Here is a 27,909-nt window from a genome sequence, read left to right as displayed (position 1 = left end):
TCTCCCACGTGCCTGGTGACAGGACGACGGGGAATGGGCTTAAGTTGAGCCAGGGGAGTTTTAGGTTAGATGTTAGGAAGAACTTCTTTACCGAAAGGGTTGTGAGGCACTGGAACAGGCTGCCCAGGGAAGTGGTGGAGTCACCATCCCTGGAAGTCTTCAAAAGACGTTTAGATGTAGAGCTTAGGGAAATGGTTTAGTGGGGACTGCTAGCGTTAGGTCAGAGGTTGGACTCGATGATCTTGAGGTCTCTTCCAACCTAGAAAATTCTGTGATTCTGTATCTCATGATGGATGGAGTATATCACTACCAATAGGCTATATCGTGACCGATGGGGTATATCATGATCGACGGGGCATATCATGACTGATGGGTATCTCACAACTGACTGGTGAGATACAGCTGGTGGGGTATCTCTTGACTGATGGGGCATCTCACGACCAATGGGGTATATCATGACTGATGGGGCATCTCACAAGTGGTGGGGCATCTCACAACTGACAGGGTATATCACAACCAACAGGGTATCTCATGACTGATGGGGCATCTCACAGCTGGTGGGGTATATTGTGATAGATGGGGTATATCACGACTGGCAGGGCATCTCACGACTGACAGGGCATCTCACGACCCGACTGATGGGCTCTATCACGACTGGCGGGGCATCTCATGACCGACGGGGTATATATCACGACTGCTGGGGCACCTCACGACTGATGGGGCACCGCATGCCGCCCGCTGCCCCCCTCCCCTCGCAGCCTCCCCCCCACATCCCCCGGTCCCGGCCCCATCCCGTCCCCGCTCCCCCCGTGTCGGTGCGGGGCGGTTCCTCCTGACGCCATCTCCCCGCGCCCAGCCGAGCGGAGCCGCGCCGGGCCCGGCCATGGCCCCGGAGGGGGCCGCGGTGCGGGTGGCGGTGCGGGTGCGGCCGCTGCTGCCCAAGGAGGTGCTGCGGGGCCACCGGCCCTGCCTGCGGGGCGACGCCGCCACCGGGGAGGTGGCCCTGGGCCACCGCCGCCGCTTTCGCTTCGCCGCCGTGCTGCCCGAGGCGGCGGGGCAGGCGGCCGTGTACAGCGCCTGTGTGCGGCCCCTGCTCCGAGCCTTCTTCCAGGGCTTCAACGCCACCGTCTTCGCCTACGGACAGACCGGCTCCGGCAAGACGTACACCATCGGCGAGGCCAGCGTCGGTGGGTACCGGGCTCCCCTGGGGCCGGGGGGGGGCTCTGAGGGGGCAGAGGGGGGCTGCTGGCCCCTGGTCCCCTCACGGAGCCCCCCCCCGGGATGCTCGGTGGTCTCCGTGCCTCGCACCCGCTGGGTTTTGTCCCCATCCCCAGGCTGCGTTCGGCTCCCCAGCCGCTCTGGGGGCTCCATTGGTTTGGGGGGCTGCCTCAGGTAAAAGCAGGATGGTTTAAAACTTGAACGGTGCAGTGCCACGGGCAGATAAATGCAGTCTCCGAGCACAAACCAAAAAGTTCTCTGAGCTAGGAAGGTTCTTGGAGTAATGCTGGTTTCACAGGGAAGCACACTGCGGCTTCAGACACGATGTAATGCACCTTAGGAAGAAGTGTATGCTCAGATCTGCCACTGCTATGCAGGACAGAATTGGGATAGGATTTACCCCTGAGTCCAGTGTCTTAAATAAAACACCCCCAGGGAGGTTTAGCCTTCACTCCCGGTGGGAAGGCAGCGTGGATGCTCCTTTCTAGAAGCAACGTGTGCTGCAGGCTGGCTCCTGCCTCCGTCCCCAGCCAGTACAGCACTCACTGCATCCTGTAACCGTGTCCGTTTCTCTCTGCCAGCTGCCATCAATGAAGATGAGCAGGGCATCATCCCGCGAGCCATGGCCGAGACCTTCAGGCTCATTGACGAGAACGACCTGGTTGACTACACGGTGCGGGTGTCCTACCTGGAGGTATACAAGGAGGAGTTTCGGGACTTGCTGCAGGTGGATACAGCCAGCAAAGACATCCAGATCCGCGAGGATGACAAGGGGAACGTTGGTACGTGTGGCTGCTCTCGGGCTCCCTTTTCTCCCCGTTCCCAAGGCCGTTTTGGGGTTAGGCACCTGAAAGCAGGGCCAGGCCTTCCTCAGGTAGCCCGTCCCTTACGGCCAGGGCTCTGTTTGCCGTTGCAGTGCTCAGCGGCGTGAAGGAGTCAGAGGTGGAGGGGCTGGACGAGGTGCTGAGCCTGCTGGAGATGGGCAACACAGCCAAGCACACGGGAGCCACCCACATCAACGCGCAGTCGAGCCGCTCGCACACCATCTTCACGGTGACGATGGAGCAGCGGCGCGGGGCCGGCCGCCTCACCCGCCTCGCCCTCCACAACCACCCCTCGGTCCCCGCCTCGGGCCAGGTCCTGGTTTCCAAGTTCCACTTCGTGGACCTGGCGGGCTCAGAGCGGATTGTGAAGACTGGAAACACGGGGGAGAGGCTGAAGGAGAGCATCCAGATCAACAGCGGGCTGCTGGCCTTGGGCAACGTCATCAGCGCCCTGGGGGACCCTCGGAGGAAGAGCAGCCACATCCCCTACAGGGATTCCAAAATCACCAGGTACAGATCGGGACTGGCACCCCACAATCTCATGGCTGGTGGCCCAGCAGGAGGGATGTGATGCTCCTTTGTGGCTTTCTGGCCAGCTGATGGCCTTTCCCATGCCCAGCCTGCCAGGTTTGGTGGCAGAGACCCCAAGCTAACTGAGAGGGGCTTGCAGGGCGAGTCACCCCTTCTGCTCGCAGACCAGGGCTCTCGGTGTGACTGCTTGGTTGTGAGAGCTCTGCTGGTCTGGCATTTCGTAAGTCTGCCCTGTGGGGGAGGTTTCATGTGGGGAAAGCTGAAGAACAGTGAGGCCAGGCTACCAATTTCATGCTAGCTCGTTGTGGTGCTGCAGAAGAGGAGGCTTGAGGCTTGCTTAAGTCATGATACTGAATCTGCAGTGGGGTGTTCAGGCCATTCCTGCCTGGCAGTGACTAAAGATGCTTCTGTTCGGTTTGCTTGGTGGTTTGCCTGTGACGAGCCGCCCCACGGTTAGTTTTCAGCTTGAGCAGGTGCCCTTTGCAGTCTCCAGCACGTTCCCTCGCAGCACACACGTAGCAAGGAACGCAGAGTTGGGTAGCACGCAGCTTCAGGCATTACGCAGATGGAAACTTGCCGTGGTGCAAGCTGTGAGTCCTCTGCTTAATCACTGCCCACTGCAATAGTGCTGAGCTGGCTGCAGAGCCAGAACATCATTCTCCTTGGGTTTGAAAACCTTTGAAAAGGGCTGGAAACCTTTGGGTTCCTGCATTATTTTGTATTTCAGCTAGTTTAATCACCTGTGTCTGTGCTTCCCCCAGGATCCTGAAAGATTCCCTGGGAGGGAATGCCCAGACTGTGATGATAGCCTGCGTCAGCCCTTCCTCCTCCGACTTTGACGAGAGCCTCAACACGCTGAACTACGCCAGCCGAGCTCAGAACATCCAGAACAAGGCGGTGGTGAACTGCCGCAAGGAGACGGAGCACGTCGAGGAGCTTCACCGGCAGATAAAGAACCTGCAGAAGGCGCTGGAGCAGCGGCACCGCTCGGAGACCCGCATCATCAACCGCTCCGACACCACCAAACGCAGCGCCCCAGACCCCACAGCTCGGCTGCTGGCGGAGTGTGCTCACTACAGGACCTGCACGGACGCCGCGTACCGGCTGCTGACGGAGCTGCAGGAGGACAGCAACCTGACGGTGGAGCAGATCCTGCGGGTGAAGGAGTGGCTGTGCGCGGTGGAGAGCGAGAGGAGCGAGCTGACCTCGGCCGGGCTGGATAGCGGCATCGAGAGCACCTCCGCGGAAGAGCAGGGCCTCGACGCACGAGGCTCGAAGCTGGCAAAAGGCCAGGTGACGAGGCTTCGAGGTGTTTCAGCGCCGAGGTGGGGAGGAGGTGGTGTTTCCCTGTCCCACCGCTGCTGCGGAGAGCAGCAGCCACATGGTGGAAGGAGCAGGAGAGGGAGTGGAGGAAAAGCAACGTGGCCAAGAGGCCGCAGGGGGGCAGGAAGCCATGGTGCTCCCACAGCGTGTTGCAGACAGCAACAGCTTGGTCTCAGCTGCAGCTGGGAGATTGATTTCACAAGCAAAACCTCCGCAAAGCTGTGCCTGCAGAGCCCTTATGGAGGCCAGCACAGGGAGGGATGGACAAAGGTGAATGCTGACGTAGCCTCTCTTGTATTTTGGGGACAGGTGAACACAGAGAAGGGGTGTGAGACCGTCAAAGACGAGCACGTGGCCAAGCTGCAGAGACAAGTGGAGCGCCTGGAGGAGGAGAACCGTGACTTCCTGGCTGCCCTGGAGGATGCCATGGAGCAGTACAAACTGCAGGTATTTCTGGGCTCTGCTTTCATAAATTGGGCCTTCCCCAGTGCAGGCATTAGGGCAGGTACAACCTGGCCTTTGGGCTCCTGTGCAGCAGGTCTGGGATCCACATGTATGGAATGACATTTTTCTTGTTGCTTTCAGAGCGACAAACTGCAGGAACAGCAGGATAAGATCTCCGAGCTGCACGTGCGCCTAGAGATGGCCATGCCAAACCTGTGTGTGCCAGAACTGCTGGAAGACCTTCACGTGGTCACTGCCGCCCAGAGACCTCACACGGCCCCTCTGGCTGCTGCGCAGTCCCACGGCCTCTGCGGGGTTCCCTCGGGGCTCCTTCCTGCCGAGCAGAGCGGAAGGGTCCTCTGTAGGAAGGTGAGAGCACAGGTCTGCCCCTGAGGAGCTGCTGCCTTTTTGCTCTGATTCCCTTCAGCATAGGAACTGCTATTCCCACCCCTGAACATGAATCTGGTCAAAGCTGCTCTCAGCATGCACACCAGGAAGGATTCTTGTCTCGAGAAAAGCTCAAGCTTCCAAACTGAGGCTCTTACTTTGATATTAGTGGCAGGTTGAAGACTTTGCTCAGCTTCTAAGCAGCAGCTGTCTGCCTCTAGCAAAACTCAGTTCTCCTGCAAACACTGTTTTGTGGCTTTCCTGCGTGCCTAATAGCGATTCCCAGCTGAGACTCAGCTGCTTTTGCCATCACTGGCTCTCCTGTGGCACATTTCCTCTCTTTCCTATTCTCTGCCCCGGCAGCTTGACAGCAATCCCTCCTGGCAGGACGAGGACCTGGCAGGCTGTCACCCGAATCACACGCAGCGTCCGCCCAGCAGCACAGAGGTCAAAGACACGGTGCTGAGGAGGGAGCTCAGCCAGGACTCAGAGAAGCTGGCAGAGCTCTCCTCGGAAGAGGAGGAAGAGTGGGAACAGAAACAGTCCCTGTGCCAGCGCCGGTGAGTTGAGGCTGTCCCAGTACCCTACATTGCCCTGGAAGCTGTGGGAGCCTGTGCTGCAGCAGGGAGCTCAGCCTCCTCTGCATAGGGTGTAGACGCAAATGCTGCTTGTGGGGTCAGTGGTGCTGCAGAGACAGCTGTCAGCTCACTGGGGAGCTAACCAGCGTCTGTTCTGACTCTTGTGGATCTCAGGGTCCTTGCTGGGAGCAGCCCCAGCTGATTAACGTGCTGCTCTTTCCAGAAATGGGATTCAGAACTGGAGCAAGAGGGAGGCGTGCAGCAAGCTGGGCGAGGAGCTGAGCGGAGGCAGTCCCCGCCTGATGCAGGAGGAACAGCTGGAGCTGCTAAAAGGCAAGTGGCAACTGTAGGTGGTGGGACTGGGGGTTTCCTTCTGATAGGAGGGCACTGCGTCCCACCGGGCTGAACTCGGGGACAAAGTGGAGCAGGTAACGTTCTCCCTGCTTCTGTTGGGGAGAGGTTTGGCCTGCTGGGATGTGGGACGAGCTGCCTGCTCCGGTGCACGCAGCAGGTGACTCGGGGCGGTTCTTGGCTACAGCTCTGAGGTCTAACTGCCCTTCTGTCCCCTGGCGAGGATGGGAGAGTCCTTATCTGGGAATCTGTGTTGCAGAGGCCTGCCGGAGGCGGGATCGCCTTCCAGGGAAGGACTCGGAGTGGAGGCTGGTGCAAGCACAGCAGAAGATCCGCGAGCTGGCCATCAACATCCGCATGAAGGAGGAGCTGATCACGGAGCTCATTAAGACAGGTGCAGAGCTGCTGGAGAGGCAGATAAGCAGGGGGTGGTCGGGGAACGTGCACACATCCCCTGTGAAATCTCCTCCTAGGTGGGATGCTTGGTCCCTGCTTCCATCCTCCCCTTCCCTTGTCGTGTGCCCCATCCCTTCTGCTGGCAGCAGGGCACTGCTTCCCTCTGCCTCCTGCTGCCTGAGGCCTTTCCCCTTGGTTTCTGCCCAAATTCCCGTGCCTAGAATTGCTGAAAGGAGCTGGGGGAGGAGGGCTGGAAGTCCCTGCACTCGGTCTGTAGCCACCTGCCAAAAATATTTGGACAGAGGGGAAAGGTCTGGCCCGGCTGGGAGGGAAGGGGAGCTGGAGGTCATTGCAGAGGGGCTGCCTTGCAGGCAAGGACGCGCAGGCCCTGAACAAGCAGTACTGCCAGAAGATCAGCGAGCTGGAGCAGGAGGCAGAGCAGGTGCGGGCCGAGCTGAGTGACAGCCAGAAGCAGCTCCAGGAGCTGGAGGGCAAAGAGCCGTGGGACCCCGGGGAGAAGCGCAAGCTGCAGGAGTACCGCACGCGCGTGGCAGCTGCCCAGAGCAAGGCGCAGGTGGGTGCGAACGGAGGGCGCCTGGCTCTGTCCCCGGGGGAGCTGGGGACGCTCTGCCAAGGGCTCGGGGGCCACCAAGCAGTTTCACCCCCCGGGCAGGTCCTGTGCAAGAAGAAGCAGGCGACGGAGAGGCTGGTGTCACTTTCAGCGCAGAGCGAGAAGCGGGTGCAGGAGCTGGAGAGGAACATCCAGCTGATGCGGCGGCAGCAGGGCCAGCTGCAGCGGCGGCTGCGGGAGGAGAGCGAGCAGAAGCGGCGGCTGGAGGCCGAGATGAATAAGCGGCAGCACCGTGTCAAGGTAGGAGCTGGCAGGAGCAGCTGTGCGACTGCTGCATTTGTGAAGGTGATGGATGGGCTGGGCAGGGGCAGGTAGCTGATGCTGCCTGTGATCTCAGCATCAGGCTGGAGAGAGGGTGGCGGGCGCTGTGTTTCTTTTTTAAGAGCTCCCAAAGAGCTGGCTGGGAGCATAACCCGTCCAGCAGCCCACGGTGCTCGGTTCTCAAGCAGCGTGCACCCCTCGAGGCTAGCAGTTGCTCCTTCCCATGCAGGAACTGGAACTGAAGCACGAGCAGCACCAGAAAATCCTGCGCATCAAAACGGAGGAAATCGCAGCTTTCCAGAGGAAGCGGCGGAGCGGCAGCAACGGCTCGGTGATCAGCCTGGAGCAGCAGCAGGTACGGGCACAGCGAGCCTGCCTCGTCTGTTGGTGCCTCAGCTCGAGACCTAGCACACTTGGTTACGAATCCATCCTCCCCTTAAGGAGGACAGTCCGTAACGGCACTTGCATCTGGTAGCAGAAGACTTAAATCATGTCTTGTCTCCAGGGCCAGGATCTCTCCTAAAGCATCGGTAGAGAAGCTGTGAAATTGCGTTTGCTCGCAGAAGGGGGGTGGTGGGAGATGGAGCCCCCCAGGGGCTCCTGGGCAGCTGGGGATTTGGCTCAGCTGTGTTTTGGCAAGCTAGGAGGATAAAAACAGTGAAGTCTGGGCCATTTGGGTTAGCAGAGATGGAGTCAACCCCCCTGCTCTTCAGACTAGCAGTCCTGGTGCTGCTGCTGTCTGTACACATGCACGTGCTTTTTGCCTCCTTCCCTCAGAAAATTGAGGAGCAGAAGAAGTGGCTGGACATGGAGATGGATAAAGTTCTCGAGCAGCGCCGGGCCCTAGATGAGCTGGAGGATGAGCTGAGGAAGCGCGAAGCTATCGTGGCCAAGAAGGAAGCCCTGCTGCAGGAGAAGAACGGCCTGGAGAGCAAGAGACTGCGCTCCAGCCAGGTAGGACAAGAACGTGACACCTCTGCCCCTCGCTCCATTTCCAGCAGTGTTGTCCCAGGTCTGGCAGAACCAGGCTAGGTGATGGTATTGGAAAACAGGTGGAAAATCTGCCTCTGTCAGAGAGCCTGTTTGTGCTGGGCCTCTGACCTCATTGTTTTGGAAATCCTTGGCTTATGTGTGCGTGGGGGTCACTTGACTTATGGAGGGGGTGAAAAGGGGCTGGGGGCTTTTCTTTGGAGCAGATCCATCGAGTATCTTCTGCTGCAGGCACTGACGGACGACATCGTGCGCGTGTCCAGCCGCCTGGAGCACCTGGAAAAGGAGCTGACTGAGAAGAGCGGGCAACTGCGGCACGGCAGCGCCCAGGACCAGCAGCAGATCCGCCAGGAGATCAACAGCCTGCGGCAGGAGAAGGACCAGCTGCTCAAGCAGAGGCTGGAGCTCGACAACAAGCTGCGCCAGGGCACCCTGCTGTCCCCAGAGGTACCTCTTCTTGGGCTGGAGGTAAAGATCTGAGCACAGGGCCAGCAGCAGATGCTCCTCCGCATCCCCAAACCGGGCAGATCCCAACCTCCCATCAGCGTTGTCTTGGCCAGGAGATGAAAAAGCTCGAGGGCAGGGGTTAGGCAGCAAACCCTTTGCTCTCTGGTAACTGCAGCTCTGCCCCGGCAGGAAGAACGGATCTTGTTCCAGCTGGATGAGGCGATCGAGGCACTGGACGCAGCCATCGAGTACAAGAACGAGTCCATCACGTGCAGGCAGCGAGTCCTGCGGGCCTCGGCCAGCCTGCTGTCCCAGTGCGAGATGAACCTCATGGCCAAGCTCAGCTACCTCTCCTCCTCCGAGACCCGGGCTCTGCTCTGCAAGTACTTCGACAAGGTGGGAGCGCCGGGGGGAGCCGTAGGGGCTGACCAACCTCTCGTTTTCCTCATCGAGGAAACTGGAGGAGGCAGAGCGGGGCGAGGCAGGAGCTGAGCTGTTCCTCCGGCAGGTGGTGACGCTGCGGGAGGAGCAGCACCGGCAGCACATCGCCTTCTCGGAGCTGGAGATGCAGCTGGAGGAGCAGCAGCAGCTGGTGCACTGGCTGGAGGTGGCCTTGGAGCGGCAGCGCCTGGAGACGGACCGGCAGCTGACGCTGCAGCAGAAGGAGCACGAGCAGAGCGTGCAGCTGCTGCTCCAGCAGAGCCGCGGTAACCACCCAGCTCCCTGCAAGCAGCAGCGACGCCGCTCGCGTGCTTCAGAGCTGGAAGTGGCCTCTGTTTCCCTTCACAGAGCACATGGACGAGGGGCTGGCCAGCAGCAAGCTGCAGTACGAGGGGAGGATCCAGCTGCTGGAAAAGGAGCTGAGCCGCTGCCTGCGGGCAAACCAGGAGCTGAGCCAGAGGCTGAGCAGCTTGAGTCTCCAGCCGGGAGGGCCCAAAGGTGAGAGGAGGCTTGGGATTTGCCTTCCCTACCACGCTCGAGGCAGGGCTTTGAGTGGAGATGCTGATGCTCCTCTCTTTCCCTGCAGGCATGGAGAGAAACGCGCACGAGGAGCCCTGCCCTGGGGAGCTGCCCGTGCCTCTGGCTGCCGCTGAAGAAAGCCACCGCCTGCGGGATGAGAGCAGGGACCTGGTGCACGCCCCGTTGCCATCCACCTGGCGCCGTTCCTCCCTGCCCAGCGACAGCCCCGGGGACCCCCGGAGGGACGCGGAGCACTTGCTCAGGGCTGGGCAGCCCCACGAGGTGCAGCTGCCCCGGGGCCTCCCTCCCGCCAAGCCCCGCTGGGAGCCCCGCCGAGCCAGCCTGAACGTGAGCCCCATGCCGCACCATCCAGCCATGATCGACGTCAGGAAAAACCCGCTCTAGGTGTAGGCTTCACGCTACCCTGGAGGAAGGAGGGGGTACTGCTGACAGGAGCCTTTCTGCCCCCTATGCCAGCCTGGCTACAACGCTGTTACATTTCAGATGCCCAAGGAAGAAAGAGACAGGAATTCTGTAAGGGAAACAAGCGTGCAAGGTGCAGGACAGCTCACACTCCACGTTGCTGCCACGCAGGACAGCACTGACCCAACGCCTCTCCTCCTGCACCTGCTGCAGCTCGAACACCGGGACAGGGGAAATGCCTCCCTGGCCTCTGACACTAAGAACTTGTTTACAGTTGGGAAGCCCCTGCCGCAGGGCTTGCTCAGCAGTTTCGGAGAATTTGTAAATAGGTTTTTGTAGGAACTTTTTGTAACTTTTCTAATAAAGCAGAGTGAGTTTTATGAAGCAGTTGCCAGAGGCTGCAGTGGTCATTTACTCGGATTATGCAGGAAAGTTTTATTTATAGCTCACTGCATGGGATCTAGAGTACCTGCTTCTGTAAGCACTCAGAATAACCGTGACAAATACCTGTTCACAACACTGCTTTCCAGTCAGGAGTTCAGCATTTCCTCTGCCCACAGAGCCTGAGCTGGCAGGCTTCCTACACGAAGTAGGAAAAGCAGCTCCAGACAGCAGTGCAATCGAAGCATCCAGGATAAAAGCAGCCCTGGGTCAACATCATTTTCCATTCCTGCCTATAAAGGGCCTTAAATAGTGTTCCCTTCCAGCTGTAAGGGAGGTTAAATACAGTCCTGTGCCATGGCACTGACCCCATTCACGTGGAGGAGCCCCGGGTACCTGCTTTAACGATGGGGGATGCCTGACTAGAAGCAAGCCCCCACTTCAGTTGAAGTTGTGAGCACCAGTACCACAATTCCCATTTGAAATTTTTTAACATAAATTTGAATTCAAAGCCAGAAAGGGGAAGTACAAATCACCTGATCTCATCTCCAGTTACTCCATTCCAAGTTTTACCACTCAAATGTCCCTGTCTGTGGCACAGTGGATGCAGCTAACAGAGGGCCCCAGTTAGTAGGAGGACAAGACAAACCAAGGAGCACGCAGCCTGATTTCTGTACATCCTCCAGCTTCCTTCATGCAGCCACCACCTCTTGCCCACAACGTGGGGTACAGACAGACTTCTGACCAAGTGATGTAGTGAAAATTCAGATCAGTTTATTTTACAAGAAAGCCGTCAAAGGTGGGCAATTCTCCCTCTTTGCTGAGCAGGATTGAACCTTAACTGCACAACTCAGCTACTACAGACAGGAGAAGTGTCAGACAGGGCAGAGAGCTGACATAATTGAGGTTAAAACCTTTAGACGGTCCTTATTTCCACTGCCCTATTCCTCCATCCCATCTCCCACCAATACAGACAGCTCCAGGACAGCACCAATTAAAAGTTCCTTGTTAAAATCCCCATGGTACAGCTCAGATAACAGTTTCCCGTGTTGTTCTGGCTCCAAATTCAGCTCAGCAGCCTTTTCCGTGAGTAAGTCCTGCTGAGGGGCCGCTTCCTGGAAGCCATGCTGTGGAATGGAGACAGCTCCTGGTTGGTCATAACTTCAAGGGCATCTGATTCTCCTTCTACAAGAGATGAAAAAATTAAAGCCACAATTTGCTCAAAATTTACTTCCTGGTGACTCCAAGAAACCCAGTATCACCAGGAGCAGTACGCTCAACTTCCTGTTCTGCTACTCTTTTCTTCACTGCTACCACCCCACCTTCCAAACGTCCCAGTTCACACCAAATTTTTAGGAAGTGTGAGAGAAGACACAGCACAGAAGTGCTTTGCTGCACCAAGCCCAAGCCCCGGCAAGCTTGTGCTCTCATTTAACTGCAGGCAAGTGGAGCACACCGGGCAGCCTGCTGGAGCCCAGCCCTCCCCTACAGCACAAGGAGTTACCTCGAGCACGCTTCCGAGCCGGCGGCGTCTGCCCCTTACACAGCAGCGGAGACTGAGTCAGCGCCAGGAGGCTGCTCGCAGACAGCGCGCTCTTCAGCGGTGGAGTTGTACCTGGAGAAGCACAGTGACACGCTGCAAACTGGCAGCTCGAGAGCACCTTTAAGTCTCAGCCCTTACTCGGCCTCAAAGCTTCCATCAGCACAAGTAATATTTCCAATTTATCTAAAACTGGGGGTTTCGGGCACTGAGCAAGTCTGCAGTCGCACCTTCACATGTTTCATTCTCTCAGAATTCATTGCCTGGTCCAATTTCAACACACGCTGCAGCATGAGTGCTGTCACTTTCCTCAAGCCATGGTTTGTATTCCATCCTGCGTGCTGTAATTACCTTACCAAACCTTTTTCCACTATGTGCTTCTACAGGGAGGAATTGGATGCAATTCTTAATTTTTCCTTTTAATTTGTCCAGCCTCCTGCTCTTTCACATTTATTACCCTTTTACATCATTATTACTCCACTGATGAAATGCTCACAAACAATCCCACTAGCTGAATTCCTCACAGCTGATCCATCTCTTAGCTTCCTTGTCACTTGCAACCCACTTTCCCTCTCCATCTCAGTCTCCCTCAGACAGAAAACAGTCATGCCTTTTCTCTCCCCTACCCCACACTTTTAGCCATCTCTGAATTTCAAGAGAGCCACTGAATTACCTGATAAAAGGAAGACATCATCGTCCCCCATGCAATTGGGCTGCACAGGAGTTAGGAGTGAACACGCTCTGGGCTTCTCAGAAAGCACCGAGTCTGTCCTTGATTTGCTTCTGTTGCCCTCATCCGGGGAAAAGACACAGGGATCCGAGTTGTGCTTGTCACTGCAGGTTCTCTTAGCCTTGTGATTCTCCTCCTTCTCTGGAGATAGAGATGTAAATGTCCGCTTCCGCGATTTTAAGCCAAAAGTTCCCACAACAAAGCTCTCTTCAGCTCTGGGATCAGAATCAGGAGGAGATGCCTGATCCTGCAGCCTGCAAATCCCTTCCAGTTCAAACTCTCCGAGCATACTTATTACTCTGCTGCTGCAGCGCTCCAAGACCTTCACTTCTCCTTCTCTGCCTGCTGACGTCCTTCTTTCATCCGCAGTTTTCTCGTTTCGACCAGAGCCAGCGCTAGCAGTGCTGCCTGCTGCTCTCCTCCTCCGAGGCCAGTCCTTGATAGCATCAGGGGTGCTCTTCCCCTTCAGCTTTGGAGAAGGCGTCTGGGGAACTTCTGCTTCCAGGGGAGACGGGGAGGTGGCGTTCGAAGCACAGCTCGTTGGGGTGCACGACTGGCAGATGTAGGTCTGCCCCCCACCTTTCCCGGGCGTACTGTGGAAAGCACGGAAGCAGGAGGGTGAGACACAGGCAGCTGCCAGCTTCCCTGGGTGTTTGCTACACGAGGCCGTAGCAAGATCACCGAAGGGGCTTTCTCCTCCCTTGGGTTTGCTGGCACTTGCTTCAGGCTGAACCTCCAGCGCTGAGCAAGAGCTGATTTTCTTAATGCGAAGTTTGGGTAAGCCTGAAGCTTGCATTTCAAGTTCGACCTCGTAAGTGGGTGGGCTGGCAGAAGGCGCTTTGCAATGGCTTTTAGGGGTGGAGAACTTGGCTGGAAGCTCAGGGTTTCCCATCCGTGCTGCGGCCTCCCGCTGCCTCCTGTCTGCGGTGCAGCGCAAGGAGTAGGCAGGAGCAGACTTTGGTAGAGGAGGTGAAGTACTCAGGGCACACCTGGAGTGCCTCCGGAGAGACGGAGCCTTTGTCCTTGTGTATTCTTCTCTCAGGAGGCTTCTTGCCTCCAACTCATCGCTGCTTGTTTGAGAACTGCTTAAGAAGGACTCACAGGTGCTCACACTGGAGTTTCCCTCCTTAAGCACCTGCTCACACTCCGTCTCAGCACTCAGCGCACATTCTCCAGCAGGCAGCTTCGGAGAGGAATGCTCATCCACATTTTCTGGGTCCTTTCCTGGAGAAGAGTTCTGAGCCATTACATCCACTGGTTTGTTTTTCTCTGACACAGGGGTATTTTCAGGAATTTGGGACTTAGAGAGCTGGAGGCTTTCTTCACAAGAGCTATCACCGTTATCACGATGACTGTCCTTATTTCTGGAAGGTGTTTCACATGCACGTGGTGTGAGGTCCTCTCCTCCAGAATCTGGCTCGCACCCACCTTGCTTGGAGGCGTTAAGTGGGGACTTTGGCAAAGAGCCAGCGATACCTGGAGATTTTAGGAGAGATGTTTTAGGCACAGTAAGTTCCCAGTGAGACTCCCCAGCCTGCACATGGGAAGGAGAGCTGATGGCTGCGGCACAGAGAGGAGAACTGAAGGGAGACTGCAGCTTCACAGTGAGCTCAGACATTTCTGCAGTCAGGGGGCTGGCAGGTAGTGCAGGTAACTTTGAACCTGAATCTTCAAGCTTCCTGGGAGTACTTTCCATTGCTTGAGATACTGCTTCTGGCTGCACCCGAATTTCACTTGGAAAGATGAGCCTCTGAGTACCAGCTGGGGAGGATAATTTTGAGAGGGATCTCAAGGAACACCTTGGAGTTCGCAGTTCTGTAAGAAAGCTTTCCTGGAGGGCAGATGGGGAAGAACCAAGTGGATTCGAGTTGTTGTGAGGTAGTGAGGAGTTCACAGTGTTTGATGCCTCGTTATGCTCCGGCATTTGTAAGGCAGCCTCTTTGTAAGGAGGGGAAAGTTTGTCTTGTAGAGTACGATCCTCAGGCGTTACTTGCAGTAAGTGAACCCTTTTACTTTCCCGTAACACAGATGGGGACTTGGCCCCTTGTACAGGACGAGAAAAGTACTTTCCCAAACACTTGGCTGCACTCTGCTTAGCAGCTGGGCTTTTGCTGGGAGTCTTCTCCAGTTTTTGGGGAGTCCTGTGGAGAATGCGAGGTGATCTCCTAGGTAGTTTACTGGCAGAATTCAGTAGCTTCTGCGTAGATTTATGAGGTGTTTTTCTAGGAGTCTGCAGGGGGGAAAAAAGGAATCAGCCTTGTTCTATTCCAACAGTATTACCCATCCTTCTTAACATTTACTTCAAGGTTTAAAGCAAACTGTTTGATTAGACTTAAACACTACATTTAAGATGTATTGGTCTCACTAAACACAGAGTAAGGGGATTGAAGGAAGAGAGAGGGGGGCAAGTGTTTTTACCTGACAGGCCGTCAGCTCCTCCAAGTTTAAAGAATCCTTTCTTGTTCTCCTCCTTCCAGATGAATGCTTCTCTGCAGGGCTACACGTATCAATGACTGCACCAAAAAAGAGTCTCTTGGGAGTCTGGACTGTGGGGCTCTTGGAGTGCAGCTTAATGGCTGTGAAATGGAATAGTACAATTCAACTAACACCAAGAAACCCGCCATGAACAATCATCTCAATCACTTCAGATGTATGGACAGGTAGTATACAAAGCTAGCAGATTTTTTTCTAGCCTGATGTTAAGATTCAGTAGAATTATTATTTCCCAAACTAAAACTGATATCCATCCATAGAAAGAGTGCTCTAGGAAAAAAAAAAAGCTCAGCCTCCTATTTTATTTACAGCTCATAGCATCAGAAAGTTCTAGTTCAAGACTGAGGATTCCAGTAGGTAAAATATAAAGAAATAAGTGAAACCATTGCAACTGATAATCCTAGTGAGAAAGCCAGCAAAGAAGACCCCATCAGTCACTGCTTTATGCCTTTATGCAGCCAGGAGACAAACTAGCTTTAGGATTTCTGTCCCAAATTTGACAGGGTTTCACTGCATTTAAGGGATGCAGAATGGCAATCAGTGATATTCTGTTAGATGGGCCTGACTAGTTGAAGTTGGCAGTGTACTCATCATAGAAATAGCTGCCTCTCCATCCTACAGATGGAGATTCTCAGTTCAAGAATTAGTGGGGCTGAGTTTCTCTCTACAGAAGACATTACATGATAGCTCTTCACTCCTTACAGTCTTTTAGAGAACAAATCAAACTTCGAGCTATCCACGCCAGCTTTTCAGATCAGCAATATCAGCCTACTCAGGTTCCATTCAGTACCTGCTACATCCTGCTGAGTGCAGCTCTCCTCTTCTCGTCCTTGGTGGACTCCCTGTGAATTCTGTGAGCTGGGCTGCGCAGCAGAATAGAAAACACCAGAGTGGGTCCTATTCAAAGACAGTTGTTTGATGCGTGGACTTCTTCTTAAACCTGCTTCTGAAAGGTAATGATATCAGAGACTGAAGCTTCTTTCTCCCTCAACAATAGTGACATCTTCAGGAACAGATCACAATGGAAAAGAACATGCTAAGGAGAAACTTCCACACAGTAACATTAATCTCACATACAAAGGCAAGTATGTGAAGAAAAACGCTTCTACTTTCCTGGGGTGTTCAGAATACTAATGCACACAAGTCTCCTTCCAAATCAGTCTCCTGTCCTCTAAGTCATGATCACTTTCCTTCCTCTCCAACAATTGCATGAGAAGGAATACTAGAAAAATCCATATTCAATCCAAGTTACATCCAGATTAGTTAACTCTCCTCTTTTTACTGAATTTTACCTTCCTACTTGCCCAACCATGCTCTTTTCTTCTTCCTTCCTGAGGAAGAGAAACAGCAGTAGCCAACATGACATTGCCACGTGGCTCTGCAGAACACTGGTCTGTGACAGTAGAAGCCAGAGCAGTTTTAGGGTCCCAGCACTAACACATTACATTAAAAAAAACGTGCTGGTTTGACCATAATTACAGCAGCTCAAGGTCTTGTTGACCCATGAAGTCCTTCAAATATCTTCACTTCAGGTAAAGAGTAACTTTTCCAAGTGAAAATGCAGAGGATAGTCAAAAGGTAATCAAAGCAGCAAGCTGCAAATAGTTCCATCAGAGGAGGCTGTGCTCCACCAACAATTGTAGAATACTTCTGTGTCACTTATTTGTGAGTTACCTACATCGAAGCACACTCATCTTAAGGACTACAACAAGCAAAAATAACTTTAATCAAAAAAAACCTTCCTGCTTACCAATTATGGCCTTCTCTGGAGACTCTTCTACAACACCAGTGTCACAGCCTGGATCAGAAGACCTTTAAAAAAAACAGTTTAGACTTTACATACTCAAATTACATTCAAATTTACATTCTCATTTACAAAAACAAAACTTACCATGAAAACCGAAAAGTAGTACTATATTCTACAACAATACACTGCTTTGGGGGCTACTCTGAGCAGCCAGTAAGCACTCTGCCTCCTATTAAGACATGACTGAGTATAAGCATCTTTCTAGCTGTAGGATTGGCAGCATTTGCTTCCACATGAAACTGCTACATCTAAGTCAGGAGGATTGCACTTCAGAAATTCTCAGCGCAGCAGCTAAACCTGAACAGCGCTCTGCTGCAGGAATTAAAGTACTTTTACTTACACAATGAAACTTAGCCTCCACTGGTTCTCTGTTCTCTTTGCTACCTTAGGTGAAGGTGACACTTTGAAAACAAAGACATCTGGTTCTTGTGCTCAGCCATCAAACACCCAGCACTTACTGACGAAATTCAGAAAGAGCTTACTCACCGGCCTTTGATCTGCCTATGCAGTAGTCTCCTAGAGACCTGTTTATGTAGTGGTGTTTCTGCAACTCTCTTGGTCAGTAACTTGTGATGATCTGAAAAATAAAGAAATTCAAGCAATGAATGGATATAGCACCACACAATTAGAAAGCAGTTAGGAGAAAGAATTAATTTCACATGGGTTTCAGCTTATGAATGACTGCCAATATGGAACAACTAGGGATCAGCCTCCCAGCACTCAAATTATTCTATGTATTTAAGAGTCCAGTGTCTTCACTTCTTTCTTATTCCCTCAATTTATTAATAGCACTAACTTTAATGTGACACACGTAAGATTGCTTCCATTCTTTAACCTTAATTCACAGATCTTTTTGTAACCAAGCATTTTTAACATTTGATTTCTTTGTGAGGTGTACGGAATTCAGCAAAAAACAGGTTTCAGTTCCAATGCCATCCTGTTCTCTCTACAATCACAGCAATGATTCAAAATGCTTTCACCTGATTTGATAACACCACACAATTAGTTTCAGAAGCGCTTCCACAGCTATCCTACACATGCAAGTTATGACCTACCGTTAGCACCTTCATCAGAGCATTTGTATTTTAGGCCTTCCACAGCAGACACTGACTGGCTTCTAGGCATCTTTTTCATAGACTTTTTGGATGGTGAACGTATCCCTTCGTTGAAGAGGTTTCTCCTTACCTTTGTAACCTCTGTGAGGAAAGACAAAGCAAGAAAGGATCAGATTAAAAGGAAAAAGAAGCAAGTCAGAAGTATTTTAGAGGCCAGAACACATTGAAAAATGGCCTGGTTTTTTGTTTGTTTGGTTTTTTTTTTTTTTTGGGGGGGGGGGGAAGGGGAGGGAGAGTTGTTTATGGACTGTGTCATTCTCTAAATCTATCCTGGACTTAAGTTTGTATTATCCATACTTTCCAGCAATAAGCTGCTAGCAGGTGCCACAGGAAAAGCAGCCAGCCAGCATCCCAGATGGAGCAACACTGAGTAAGCTACAAAGTCGCAACTGAAGTACACGTGGGTTCGGGGAACAGATGTGGGATTTAAATCCTATTACATACTTTTGAGGAGAAACATCCTATTTCCAGATGTAAGAGTTTTCTCCTGCCCTCACTCTTTTTCAGAGCAGATGGAAATAATTGCAACAGCCAAGGAAGAACTGAAAGTTTTTTGTTTTTTTTTTTTTCAGGATATACGATGCAAGTTTTCTGTATGTGAGCACACAGGAAACAACTATTTTTGTCCTCAAAGTTTTTTTTCCAGAATTCAGCAGTTTCCTTCAGATTTCCAGGATGCTTCAGCATGATTTCATGAGCTCACTGAAATTTACAGGGATAGCACGTGCTGAAGACGCACCTTTCCATGGAAAAGCTAGAAGTCAATATACCTTGCACTGCTTCTTTCTGCAGAGGCATTTGTTGGGATTTCTCAGTGGCAAGGTGAGAACGTGAGCTCTCCTAAAACAAACAAAAAAATAAATCAGACTCACTGGAAGTTTTGATACAAGGCACACCTACTGAGTTAATACAAAGCAAGGTTTCTTTTTTCCCCACTCAAGTGTCACTTCACAATGTTGCTGCACCCCTGCACGAGCAACCCACACACAACCCTTCTGTGAGAGTTTTACCTTTCTGAGGGGAGTCTTGGCTGTCTTGGGAATCTCAATTTGACGCAAGTTCTGTGATGCTTCTGTCATGCTCCTGTGTCTGGCTAATATATTATTCCTTTAGAAGTCATACAAAGATGAAGTTAAAATAAGATCAGAAGTGTAGTTATCAAACTAATGACAATTAAACATGGGTTTGACTCTTGAGATAGAAAGCCTTTATCTAAATTCAGACTGCAAATTATTAGTTAGTACATCATTTGTTACAATATTGAAAAATGATTTGCAATATAACTACTATAATTAACTTTAAAGTTGGTATTAAACTCACTTCACAGTTTGCTGAAACGTACACAATCCTCAACACAGAGGGCTCCAGTAAATCTCAGTTTTATCTTTAGTGATACAGAGTCACCTAACTGCATAGCAGAACTTCTCTCAGAAGAGGCCCACAGACTCTGCTTGTGCATAGAGCAGGCATACAGAATCAAATCAAGATTACACTTTCATATAATAAAATAATGGGAAGTTAAAATGAAAACTGGGAGCCCTTTATATTCCCCATCAGGCTTGCAGAGCTCTCAGCAAGTGTGAATTTGCCCCAACTAGCCATCGAGCAACAGAAACCAAAACGATAGAGCTATAGTTTAGTTAGCTCCACAGATGCAGGCCAGGCTGCACCAAGCTGCCTCCCTCATTTGGGATTATTACCTTCTCTTTTTGGCAGATCGGGTGCGCAGTTCCTCCAGCTGATCACCCTCACTGCGTAGGCAAACAGCACTGGGAGTTAGGGCAGATGATAAAGACTCTGGAAGGCCTGGAGATTTGCTATCCAGAGTCACTGAATCATCACTGAAGAAGTCTGAAGGCAGAACAGATGCCAGCTTCGGTGGTATTTGTGTACCCAGACTGTAGTACAGATCTCCAAGGGTCTTCGGTATAGAATTCATATACCTAGTGCATCAGAGAACCCACATCAAATAAAGTCCTCCACAAAACCAACTCCATTACAATCCCCAGGTTTAAACTGAATCCTTAGGTATCAATTAAAAAAAAAGCTTTTTTTTGCTACTGGTTTACATGCTTATCAGCTACATTTCTGTTAATTAAAAGTGTAACAAGCAGAATGGTCTAAACTTCTTAGAATTACAAGAATGCAGTAAATCAAAGCTGTAGATTTCTGTTTACTCAGAGAGAGCACACAACCAAAGTCACAGTCTCCAGTAAGAATCGAGTTACCCCAAAAAACTTACAAATCCAGTATTTCCTCTAGAAACTTTGTGAGATAAGCTGGGTCTTCAGTCAGACATAAAATGCGCAGCATGTCTGTCATCTGGAAGAAAATCAGGTGAAAAAAATCGATTAAGCCATGACAGTTGTTAACACCAGATTTTTAGCAAGGAATACAGAATGTTACAGTAGAATCAGGGGAAAACTATAAGGTCCAGGTCTACATTCCTCATGCCATCCAAATCCACAACCTGGTCTAGTCTACTTACCTCTTCTAACAGCTGCTCCATTTCATCAGCGTTGCTTTGTAGTGAAGGGCACTGAAGACACAACTCAAGGCGCAAGAATACCTGAAGTTGACACCTAAGAAAACAAGCAGTCATTTACTGACCCTTTATCTGGAGCAAACTGGTATTTACTTGAAAATGGTTACTCAAAAAAAAAAAAAAACAAACGGTAAATATTGTAGGGGAAGTGGCTCCTTTTGACAACCTAAATCAGTTAATATTTCTTTTTGGTGGCAGGGGAAATGCCTTATTTCAGATTTTGGCTGTAATACTTGTCATATAATATATATTTGCATTTAATGAAAAGGTTTTACCATTGATTCTTTGAAATGTTTTTTTGAAGTGTTTGATATGTTTGATTCTTTGGAACGTTTACTCATGTAAATACCTTTCCACTTGCACAAAAAAGCTACCATCAAGAATCGCTAACTAACTCTACAGCATCTCTGAAGCTGAAGCAAATAAAATGTCTCATACTCTCTGACTTTGGTTTCTTTCTCTGAGCCATGCTGTTGTCTGAGCACTTTGCTTGTCTTCAGAAGATGGTTTCTGACTTGTTCCACGCAGGCCACCTGTAAAGACACAATTAAAACAAAGTTTGTAATTTTGTGCCACTATCTTGGGAATAGCTTGATTTTTTCTTGTCCTTCAAGGAAGGAATTGCTTTGATTTCAGTGACTTAGCAAAGATTAATCATGAAAAGCAAAAAAACAGAAGACAACTTTTTAAGATATGGTTTGTTAGAATTGATTTTTTTTTTATACTGTCCTCAAGCAACATTAAAATTCAAAATGAGGTCAATGTAAAGGAAAAATGATCTGTTGCAATCTTTACCAGTGGTGTGAACTGATAACTGAAATGGATTTTCTGCCATTCCTTACAATTACCTACAGATTTTTACAACTGATTCAGGACAGATAAGAGTTAGTGGTTTTAACCAAGTGCAAACATTAAAAAAATAAGGTAAATTGAAGGAAAAAAGTAGCCTGAAATAGCAAAAAATCTAATTCCTAGATCAGTAACAACCCTGCTTACATATTCTTACCTACCTCTTTCTCTTTGGCATTTTGTACTTTCAAGAACCTTTTAATGGCCATGATCATGTTCTGGGCACACATGGATGAAATAACTTCCTCAGCAACAGCTTTCTGATAGCTTGTAATTAGATGGGCCTGCAGTTCCTCCTCGGTTTCGAAGTCTGCAAGGGAAGTGATCGAAGTCAACTAAACAGAAATTTAACACTCCTTACTGATTAAAACCCCATTCCAACTGAAGAAAGGATTACAGGAGGCCATTAACAAGATTTTTCTCCAACAAAGACACACGCAGACCACATAACAATAACAGAAGCGGCCCTAGGTCCAGAACAAATGATCCAAACATCACCAAGGGGTACTTTGCTTTACTTCTTTTGGTACAGAACTACAACAAAGGACACCACAGTCCTTTATCATTCTTTTCAGATGGGGCAGGAAACTAATTCCAGAGGTTATAACACTATTATAACATTATGATGTAAACCTTTACAAAAACCAAATGGGAGAAAGGTGAAAAATTAGAAGTAATAACCAGAGTATGACAACACAGATATAGAAACCCAAACAATCTGCTCGCTACCTACTGGTACTCCACTCCATTATTTTCTTTCTTTCACCTTTCCCCAAAAATCCAACATAACCGCCTACAAATATAAGGACTGGTATCAGAACTGGTAAGTCAGTACTCGCCTACTGATATTTTAAGAGCCTTTTCCTTTTCTTCCCATTTTTCATCCAACCTTTTCGCTGAAAGCTTCTGCGGAACCTTCTCACTCACTGCTGGTGGCACACCATCAGGTTGAAACTTCTGTGCTTTGACGTTGAGCCTTGCAACATTAAGCATCTGCAGGGATCTGGGCATGGTCTTCATCTTCTGCCTGACTGGAGTTCGGGGAACCCCACCTGCAACGCAACAAAAAGAGAGTTAGTTCCACCAAACAATGGGCCAGGAACACCACCAAGGGAGAACATAATTTAGAGTTATGTGCTGCTATCAGGCAACATTAGTAACTTTTAGTTGAAAATAAATAGGCTGTAAAAGGATTGTATTTCTCCGTGAAATGTACAGGCAGCAGAGGAGGTAGCAAGTTCTCCAGGTCAGAAGTGAGGGAAAATTTTCACTCCAGGTAAGTTACAAGTAGAATCAGAAGTTGCATATGCCTGAAGCAATTTTGTGTCACAGAAATGGAGATATCTGACGGTTAAGGATATATCGTGAAGATACCTGCACCACTGCTTAAAATACTAAAATGTAACAATGAAACTCTTCTGGAAAACAAAGTGTTCAATTTCTCCAAGTTATTTAAATAAATAAATAAATAAAGAGGTTCCAATATTTAGCAGAAGTTGTAGCAGTCTCTGTTCCAACAACTAGCGAAACTGCAGAGCTCTGCATGCTGCTTTTTAATCGTCAGTCACTGTGTAGCCTTGAATTTAGGAGTTATCTGGGTTGTACTAAAGGACAATATTAGTATTTAAGTTATGCTGTCTTTTAAATAGAGAAAAAAAATCTAAAGCATGCCACTACTCAGGAAAGGATGGATCTTTAGGGTTTATACAATAAGGAGGCCTGCTGAGAAATCTCTATCATCTTTAATTGATAACATTCACATATAATCTCAAATCATACATACGTCTTTTTCTGTTATTTCCTGGTCCAGCTGTGGCAGATATTTCACTGAATTTTCTTTGGTACAGCTCAGACAGACTTTCTGAGAGTTCCACTTCAGATTGGTCTGCACCATCCTTCTCGTTAGCACAAGGAGCCTGCAGGAGCCTACATAAAAGAGCAATTCAACACAGGTATCAAAAAAGAGAGGGGGAGGCACGCCTCTTGTTCTTACTGCATATGAACCTGCTTCTACGCGCGAGCCTTTCTTCCTGCAAGCCTTAGGGAAGCACAATTCTACAGTGCAAGTAACACAGGCTGGTACTCTTCTAAAGCCTGCTCCCTATCAGCCTTACAGAAGCAATAAATCCACCCAATCCTCCAGCTTAAAAGAATCACACCGAACTGGAAACAAGCACAGCAGGAGGCAGGAGTTGCCTGATGTACGACAAATGCCACTGATCCATGTCAAAAGCACATACGAGCAGCTTCATGCTACCGAGGCTGTCCTACGTTATGCATTTTTTATGTTACATTCAGCAAGATCTTTAAAGCATGCAGATTAATACGTTCTCAGTAAACACCAATGGTGGTAACAAAACCACCAGCACTTTGCAGTGAATCTTACTGAAGCAGAAGAGGTGCAATCTGCCACCTGGCAGATCTGAATAGCTTTGGTCATTTAAACCATCTATCTCACTCCTGAAGCTGTCAAGACCTTAATGCAAGCTGACTGCTACCCAAATATCCTGTTCCCACTCCCTTTTGTCTCACACACCAAGGCATATTGAAGCAAAAGCACATAATGCTTCTGTTTCTGTGCTCAGTTTACTAAGATGAGCATTTCATTCTAGCACTCTGAGCAACAATTCAGCCATGCTCCCTTAAAAGGGAGCAGAAATTCTTGAGTACTACTCAGACTGGTTTCATAAGAAGTACCTGAATGACTCCATCAGGTCTGAGCTTGCTCCACAAACGTTTGATGAATGGTACCATGCTTCAAGCACTGAAGGATGCCAGCTCCCTGTATCCGACAGCTCCCGTCGGACCCACTCTGGCACAGAAGTTTCTTCTGAACAGACAAAAATAAAAATATTAGAAGGAAGCTAAATGAAATGGCAGAAGGCTTTGGCCTCCATAGGGGCTCTAAGACAGGTTTCCAAAGCTCAGCTCATGTAGGGACAATTTACTAGCCAAACATCAGGCTGGGAGACCCGTAAGATTCACATTAAATAAGAGGTGAGCCAAAAGTAGTCTCCGTGCAGCCACATGCAAAGGTTTCACAGAGGTAGCCCACATAACACTTTTTAAAAACTTGTCCCCAAGCACGTGCAGCTGTGCTTTACCTACAAGGCAATAGAAACTAATGCTGTCAATAGAACTGAAAGGCCTGAGCCACAGAAATCAAGACAAAATGAGACTCCTCACTGAGGAAATCTTTAGGTCTGATTTGGAGTGGAAGGCTCTGAAGCTAGAGCGGATCAAAATACAGCTTTGCATTTCCTAACGCCTACCTGGGCTAGCTAGAGAATCCTCCGCTGACACGTCAATGTTACTCAACACGCTATGCACAATATCCAGGAGATGCAGAGTGGGATCTTGGGGAGGGTCCTCCACCACAGCTCCTCCAAGGTCGTGCTGCTGAGCCTCTGCGGTCTGCTCAGCACGCAGGAGGGTGAGAACTGCGGCGCTCTCAGAAAGCGGGGACAGAACCGCAGTGCAGGGGCTCCACGTCTTGGATAGAGACACTTCAGCAACCTACATCAAAAAAATAATACACGTTTACATTTTCTGGAAATATACAAAGACTTAATGAGCATGAACATTTTACAAACTGGTTGTAGACATGCATGATCTTCTAAAAACTGTTCCAAAACTAGCTCCAAATGAGCAATTTGCAGCATAACAAATAGCAGCATTATTGTTTTCATAACATGTCACTGTCACCCTTTTTGCCACGACTTGTTTCAAAACAGATACTAGTTTAGGGCAAAGAAAGATTTACCATGTACAGTTCTTCAGCCACTAGACTTCTCAGCAGCTGATGAAACACCACCCGGTTATGTTCTGCGCAGTCAGCCTCAGAAATGTGCAGTACCCAGCTCTCTGTGAGAAAGCTGCCAGCCTGCATCCAGTTCCAGCCCGTCAAGCTGCCTTTCAGGAAGATATCGACTGGACAACACAGTTGTTGTTGGCTCATGGCTAGAGGTTCCAGAATCACGGCACACTTTTCCTGCTTCTTTCCTCCTGCGCAAGGACAAAATAAAAACAGAAGCCCTAAACTGTGTAAAAAATTCTTTTATCTGGATGGAGACAGCTTCAACGCAAGAAAAACAAATATCAGGATTAAACAGGGAACAGCTCTTCACTAAGATCTCATGAAGGAGCTCAGTGCATGAAGGGACCTCTAAAGAAAGAAAACGCCCACTGCATGCTGCTTTAAGGCTAAGTTTTCTTTTGAAGGGCCTTTTTATGCATCTTCTTGGTTTAGCCAGATTGAAGAAACTGAGCTAAAGCACGTAGAAGGCTGCACGCCTATGTAGTACGGGACCAGCAATGAGCTCCTCATGCACCCAAACTTCTGGAAAGCATGGAAGAGACCCAAACTGGAATACAGGCCAATCACTCTCATACCAGAGGAACAAGAAGATTTAAAACACACATAATAAGAAACGTAGACCCTTAAACATCTAAAGTTACTCCCACTCATTTTGTAAACAATGGAAACTGATCAAGAACCCTGGCTAACAGACTTATTATTATGCCTTAAAAAATATTACCAGGCATGCTGAGAAACAACGTCCCTTCCTGCTTGGGGAATGCTGCTTGAAATACGGAGGGCTTCGAAAACAAGCAGGTCAAGGTTGAGTCCAGCGGCAGAAGCGACGTCCATGGCAGTGTCTGTGGCACGGGGGAACTCGGGTCTCCAAGAAAGCCGTGCCCAAGGTGCGCCCTGTGGTGGCTCAAACACTGCACTAAGGTTTCGGATGGCAAAATGGTGCCTCCTATCTGCTGGAGCAGCTCAAGCATTGTCCAGTAGCCAACATGATCCGGGGATTCGATCACCTGAAATGAAGTAACAGAGGGGGCTCCAGTTCACATTGGCAGTGAGACAATCTCTACCCAAACAACAAATAAAGACTGCACGTTTCTAGAAGAAGTGGTGTAACAAGCACACAAACAGCATCTCAGTTCTTCCCAAGTGTTTTCATGGACTCTACCAACTTCCAGGGGCACCCAACAGAGAAAAGACTACTCCAAATGAACTAAGACGTAGCCAGTACTTTCAAGGATGCGTTTTTGAGTTTAGTATCTAGACACCTGAACTGCCACACTGCTACCTAACTCCAAGGACAAGACAGCCCATCGATAAACCCTGGAGTTAGTAAATCATTGACATGTCTCAGTCAAAAGGAAAACTTCCGTTACGGCTTCCATGACAAGGACATAGGCAAAGCAGGGACATTTAACGCCTTCTTTGCCTCCGTCTCCAACGCTGATGCTGGGCTTCAGGACCCAGCTTGCCCTGAGCAGGAGGACCATGATGGTGGGAATGACAAGCTCCCAACCGACCCTGACCGTGTGCAGGATTTGCTGCTCCACCTGGACCCAGACAAGCCCATGGGTCCGGATAGCATCCTGTTTGACAAATTTGGTTTCCTTTTATGGTAAGATCAACCCATCTAGTAGATCAAGGGAAACCAGCTGATGTGATCTTTTTGGACTTCAGTAAAGCTTTTGACACAGTTTCCCTTAGTATCCTACTGGGCAAAATGTCCAGCATACAGCTGAACTAAAACGTCATCCAATGGGTGAGCAACTGGCTGACGGGCAGGGCTCAAAGGGTTGTGGTAAATGGGGCCACATCTGGCTGGCAGACAGTCAGTGGTGGGGTCCCTAAAGGCTCCAGTTCAGGGCCAGTCCTCTTTGACATCTTTATAAATGATTTGGATGTAGGACTAGAAGGTGTTTTGAGCAAGTTCTGCGATCCCAGCTGTCAGCATCTTAGTGACCAAGGCTACGTGGCAGTGGCTGCAGACCTCCTTCCCACCCAAAGCTCGCCACACAGAACAGGATCCCCTTCCTTCTCGTACAGGAGCTTGGTGTAGAGATGGCCCAGCAGAGCCTTTGCTCCCTACCTGTGACCACTCAGCGGTGTCCACCCAGTACAGCGTGACCTTCTGGTCCACCAGCAGCTCCTGGACGCCCCTGGGCAGGAGTTTCTCCGCCACCTCCTGGGCCGTGGGTGGCTCGAGGGGCGCAGCAGCAGCACTGCCAGACACGAACTGCCGCAGCTCCCGGCCGGAGTGGGGACAGGGCGAGAAGAGGAACACGGCATTGGCGAAGCCCTCGGGGGCCGCCAGGTTCTCAGGGACCTCTCCCCTCGCCGGCCCGGGCGCTGACCTGCGGCTGGCGCGGAGGGGCTTGGTGGGGGAGGCGATCTCGGGCCGCTCCCACTGGAAGCCCAGCAGCGTCTCCTTCAGCCCACCGTGCGTGAGGGCGGCGCGGGGCGCGGGGCCGGGCAGGCCGCTCTGTGCGGCCCCCATGCGCTCGGCCAGCTCCTCCTCGAAGCGAGCCCAAGCGCCGGGCCCCGGCTGCCGAAAGCCGCCGCCCCGCGAGGCCCCGCCGCGGCCTCCCAGCGAGTCGAAGAAGCGGAAGGCCCAGCGCAGGCGGGGCGGCCCGAAGCGGCAGCACAGGTGGTTGAGGAGGCGCAGGGCGCCCCGCCGCAGCCGCGCCCGCCGGCACGGGCTGGAGGTGTCCAGCAGGAACACGGCGCTGGGCGAGCACGGCACCGACATGGCGGCGGCGGCGGCCCCCTCAGGGCCTCCTCACGGCCTCCTCACGGCCTCCTCCCGGCCCCGCGGCCCCCTCACGGCGCCCCCCGGCCCGGCGGCCCCTCTCCCCCTCACGCCGCCGCCGCCATTAC

The 27,909-nt window shown here is 50.7% G+C and overlaps 2 protein-coding genes across 2 annotated transcripts; one reads left to right on the top strand and one right to left on the bottom strand.

Annotated features, from left to right (window-relative positions):
* Positions 1 to 883: 883 nt before the first annotated feature.
* KIF7 (kinesin family member 7) lies at positions 884 to 10,148 on the top strand (the record flags this gene model as incomplete). The annotated part of the gene is made up of 18 exons (XM_084531568.1): positions 884 to 1,187; positions 1,800 to 2,000; positions 2,135 to 2,552; positions 3,335 to 3,866; positions 4,206 to 4,343; positions 4,482 to 4,709; positions 5,115 to 5,287; positions 5,529 to 5,638; positions 5,916 to 6,050; positions 6,424 to 6,626; positions 6,726 to 6,923; positions 7,174 to 7,299; positions 7,722 to 7,898; positions 8,166 to 8,381; positions 8,571 to 8,777; positions 8,890 to 9,088; positions 9,171 to 9,320; positions 9,409 to 10,148. 18 exons carry the CDS (start codon positions 884 to 886, stop codon positions 9,744 to 9,746), a joined length of 4,053 nt encoding a protein of 1,350 aa, XP_084387694.1. The 3' UTR covers positions 9,747 to 10,148.
* A 749-nt stretch (positions 10,149 to 10,897) lies between these two features.
* TICRR (TOPBP1 interacting checkpoint and replication regulator) lies at positions 10,898 to 27,785 on the bottom strand. Its single transcript, XM_084532842.1, has 22 exons — positions 27,122 to 27,785; positions 25,763 to 26,048; positions 24,988 to 25,229; positions 24,497 to 24,740; positions 23,922 to 24,054; positions 23,008 to 23,150; positions 22,068 to 22,276; positions 21,386 to 21,559; positions 20,814 to 20,908; positions 20,319 to 20,412; positions 20,073 to 20,152; positions 19,531 to 19,773; positions 18,841 to 18,937; positions 18,601 to 18,670; positions 17,771 to 17,911; positions 17,202 to 17,292; positions 16,659 to 16,720; positions 15,699 to 15,854; positions 14,834 to 14,991; positions 12,359 to 14,645; positions 11,650 to 11,760; positions 10,898 to 11,330 (listed from the first exon to the last, which is right to left on the bottom strand). The coding sequence occupies exons 1-22, from the start codon at positions 27,779 to 27,781 to the stop codon at positions 11,212 to 11,214; spliced, it is 5,895 nt and encodes a 1,964-aa protein (XP_084388968.1). The 5' UTR covers positions 27,782 to 27,785; the 3' UTR covers positions 10,898 to 11,211.
* Positions 27,786 to 27,909: the final 124 nt, after the last annotated feature.

Source organism: Aythya ferina (genome assembly GCF_964211825.1).
Source record: "Aythya ferina genome assembly, chromosome: 11".
Lineage (NCBI taxonomy): Eukaryota > Metazoa > Chordata > Aves > Anseriformes > Anatidae > Aythya > Aythya ferina.
Note: the sequence above shows the minus strand (reverse complement) of the source record. Positions and strands in the feature narration are given on the sequence as shown.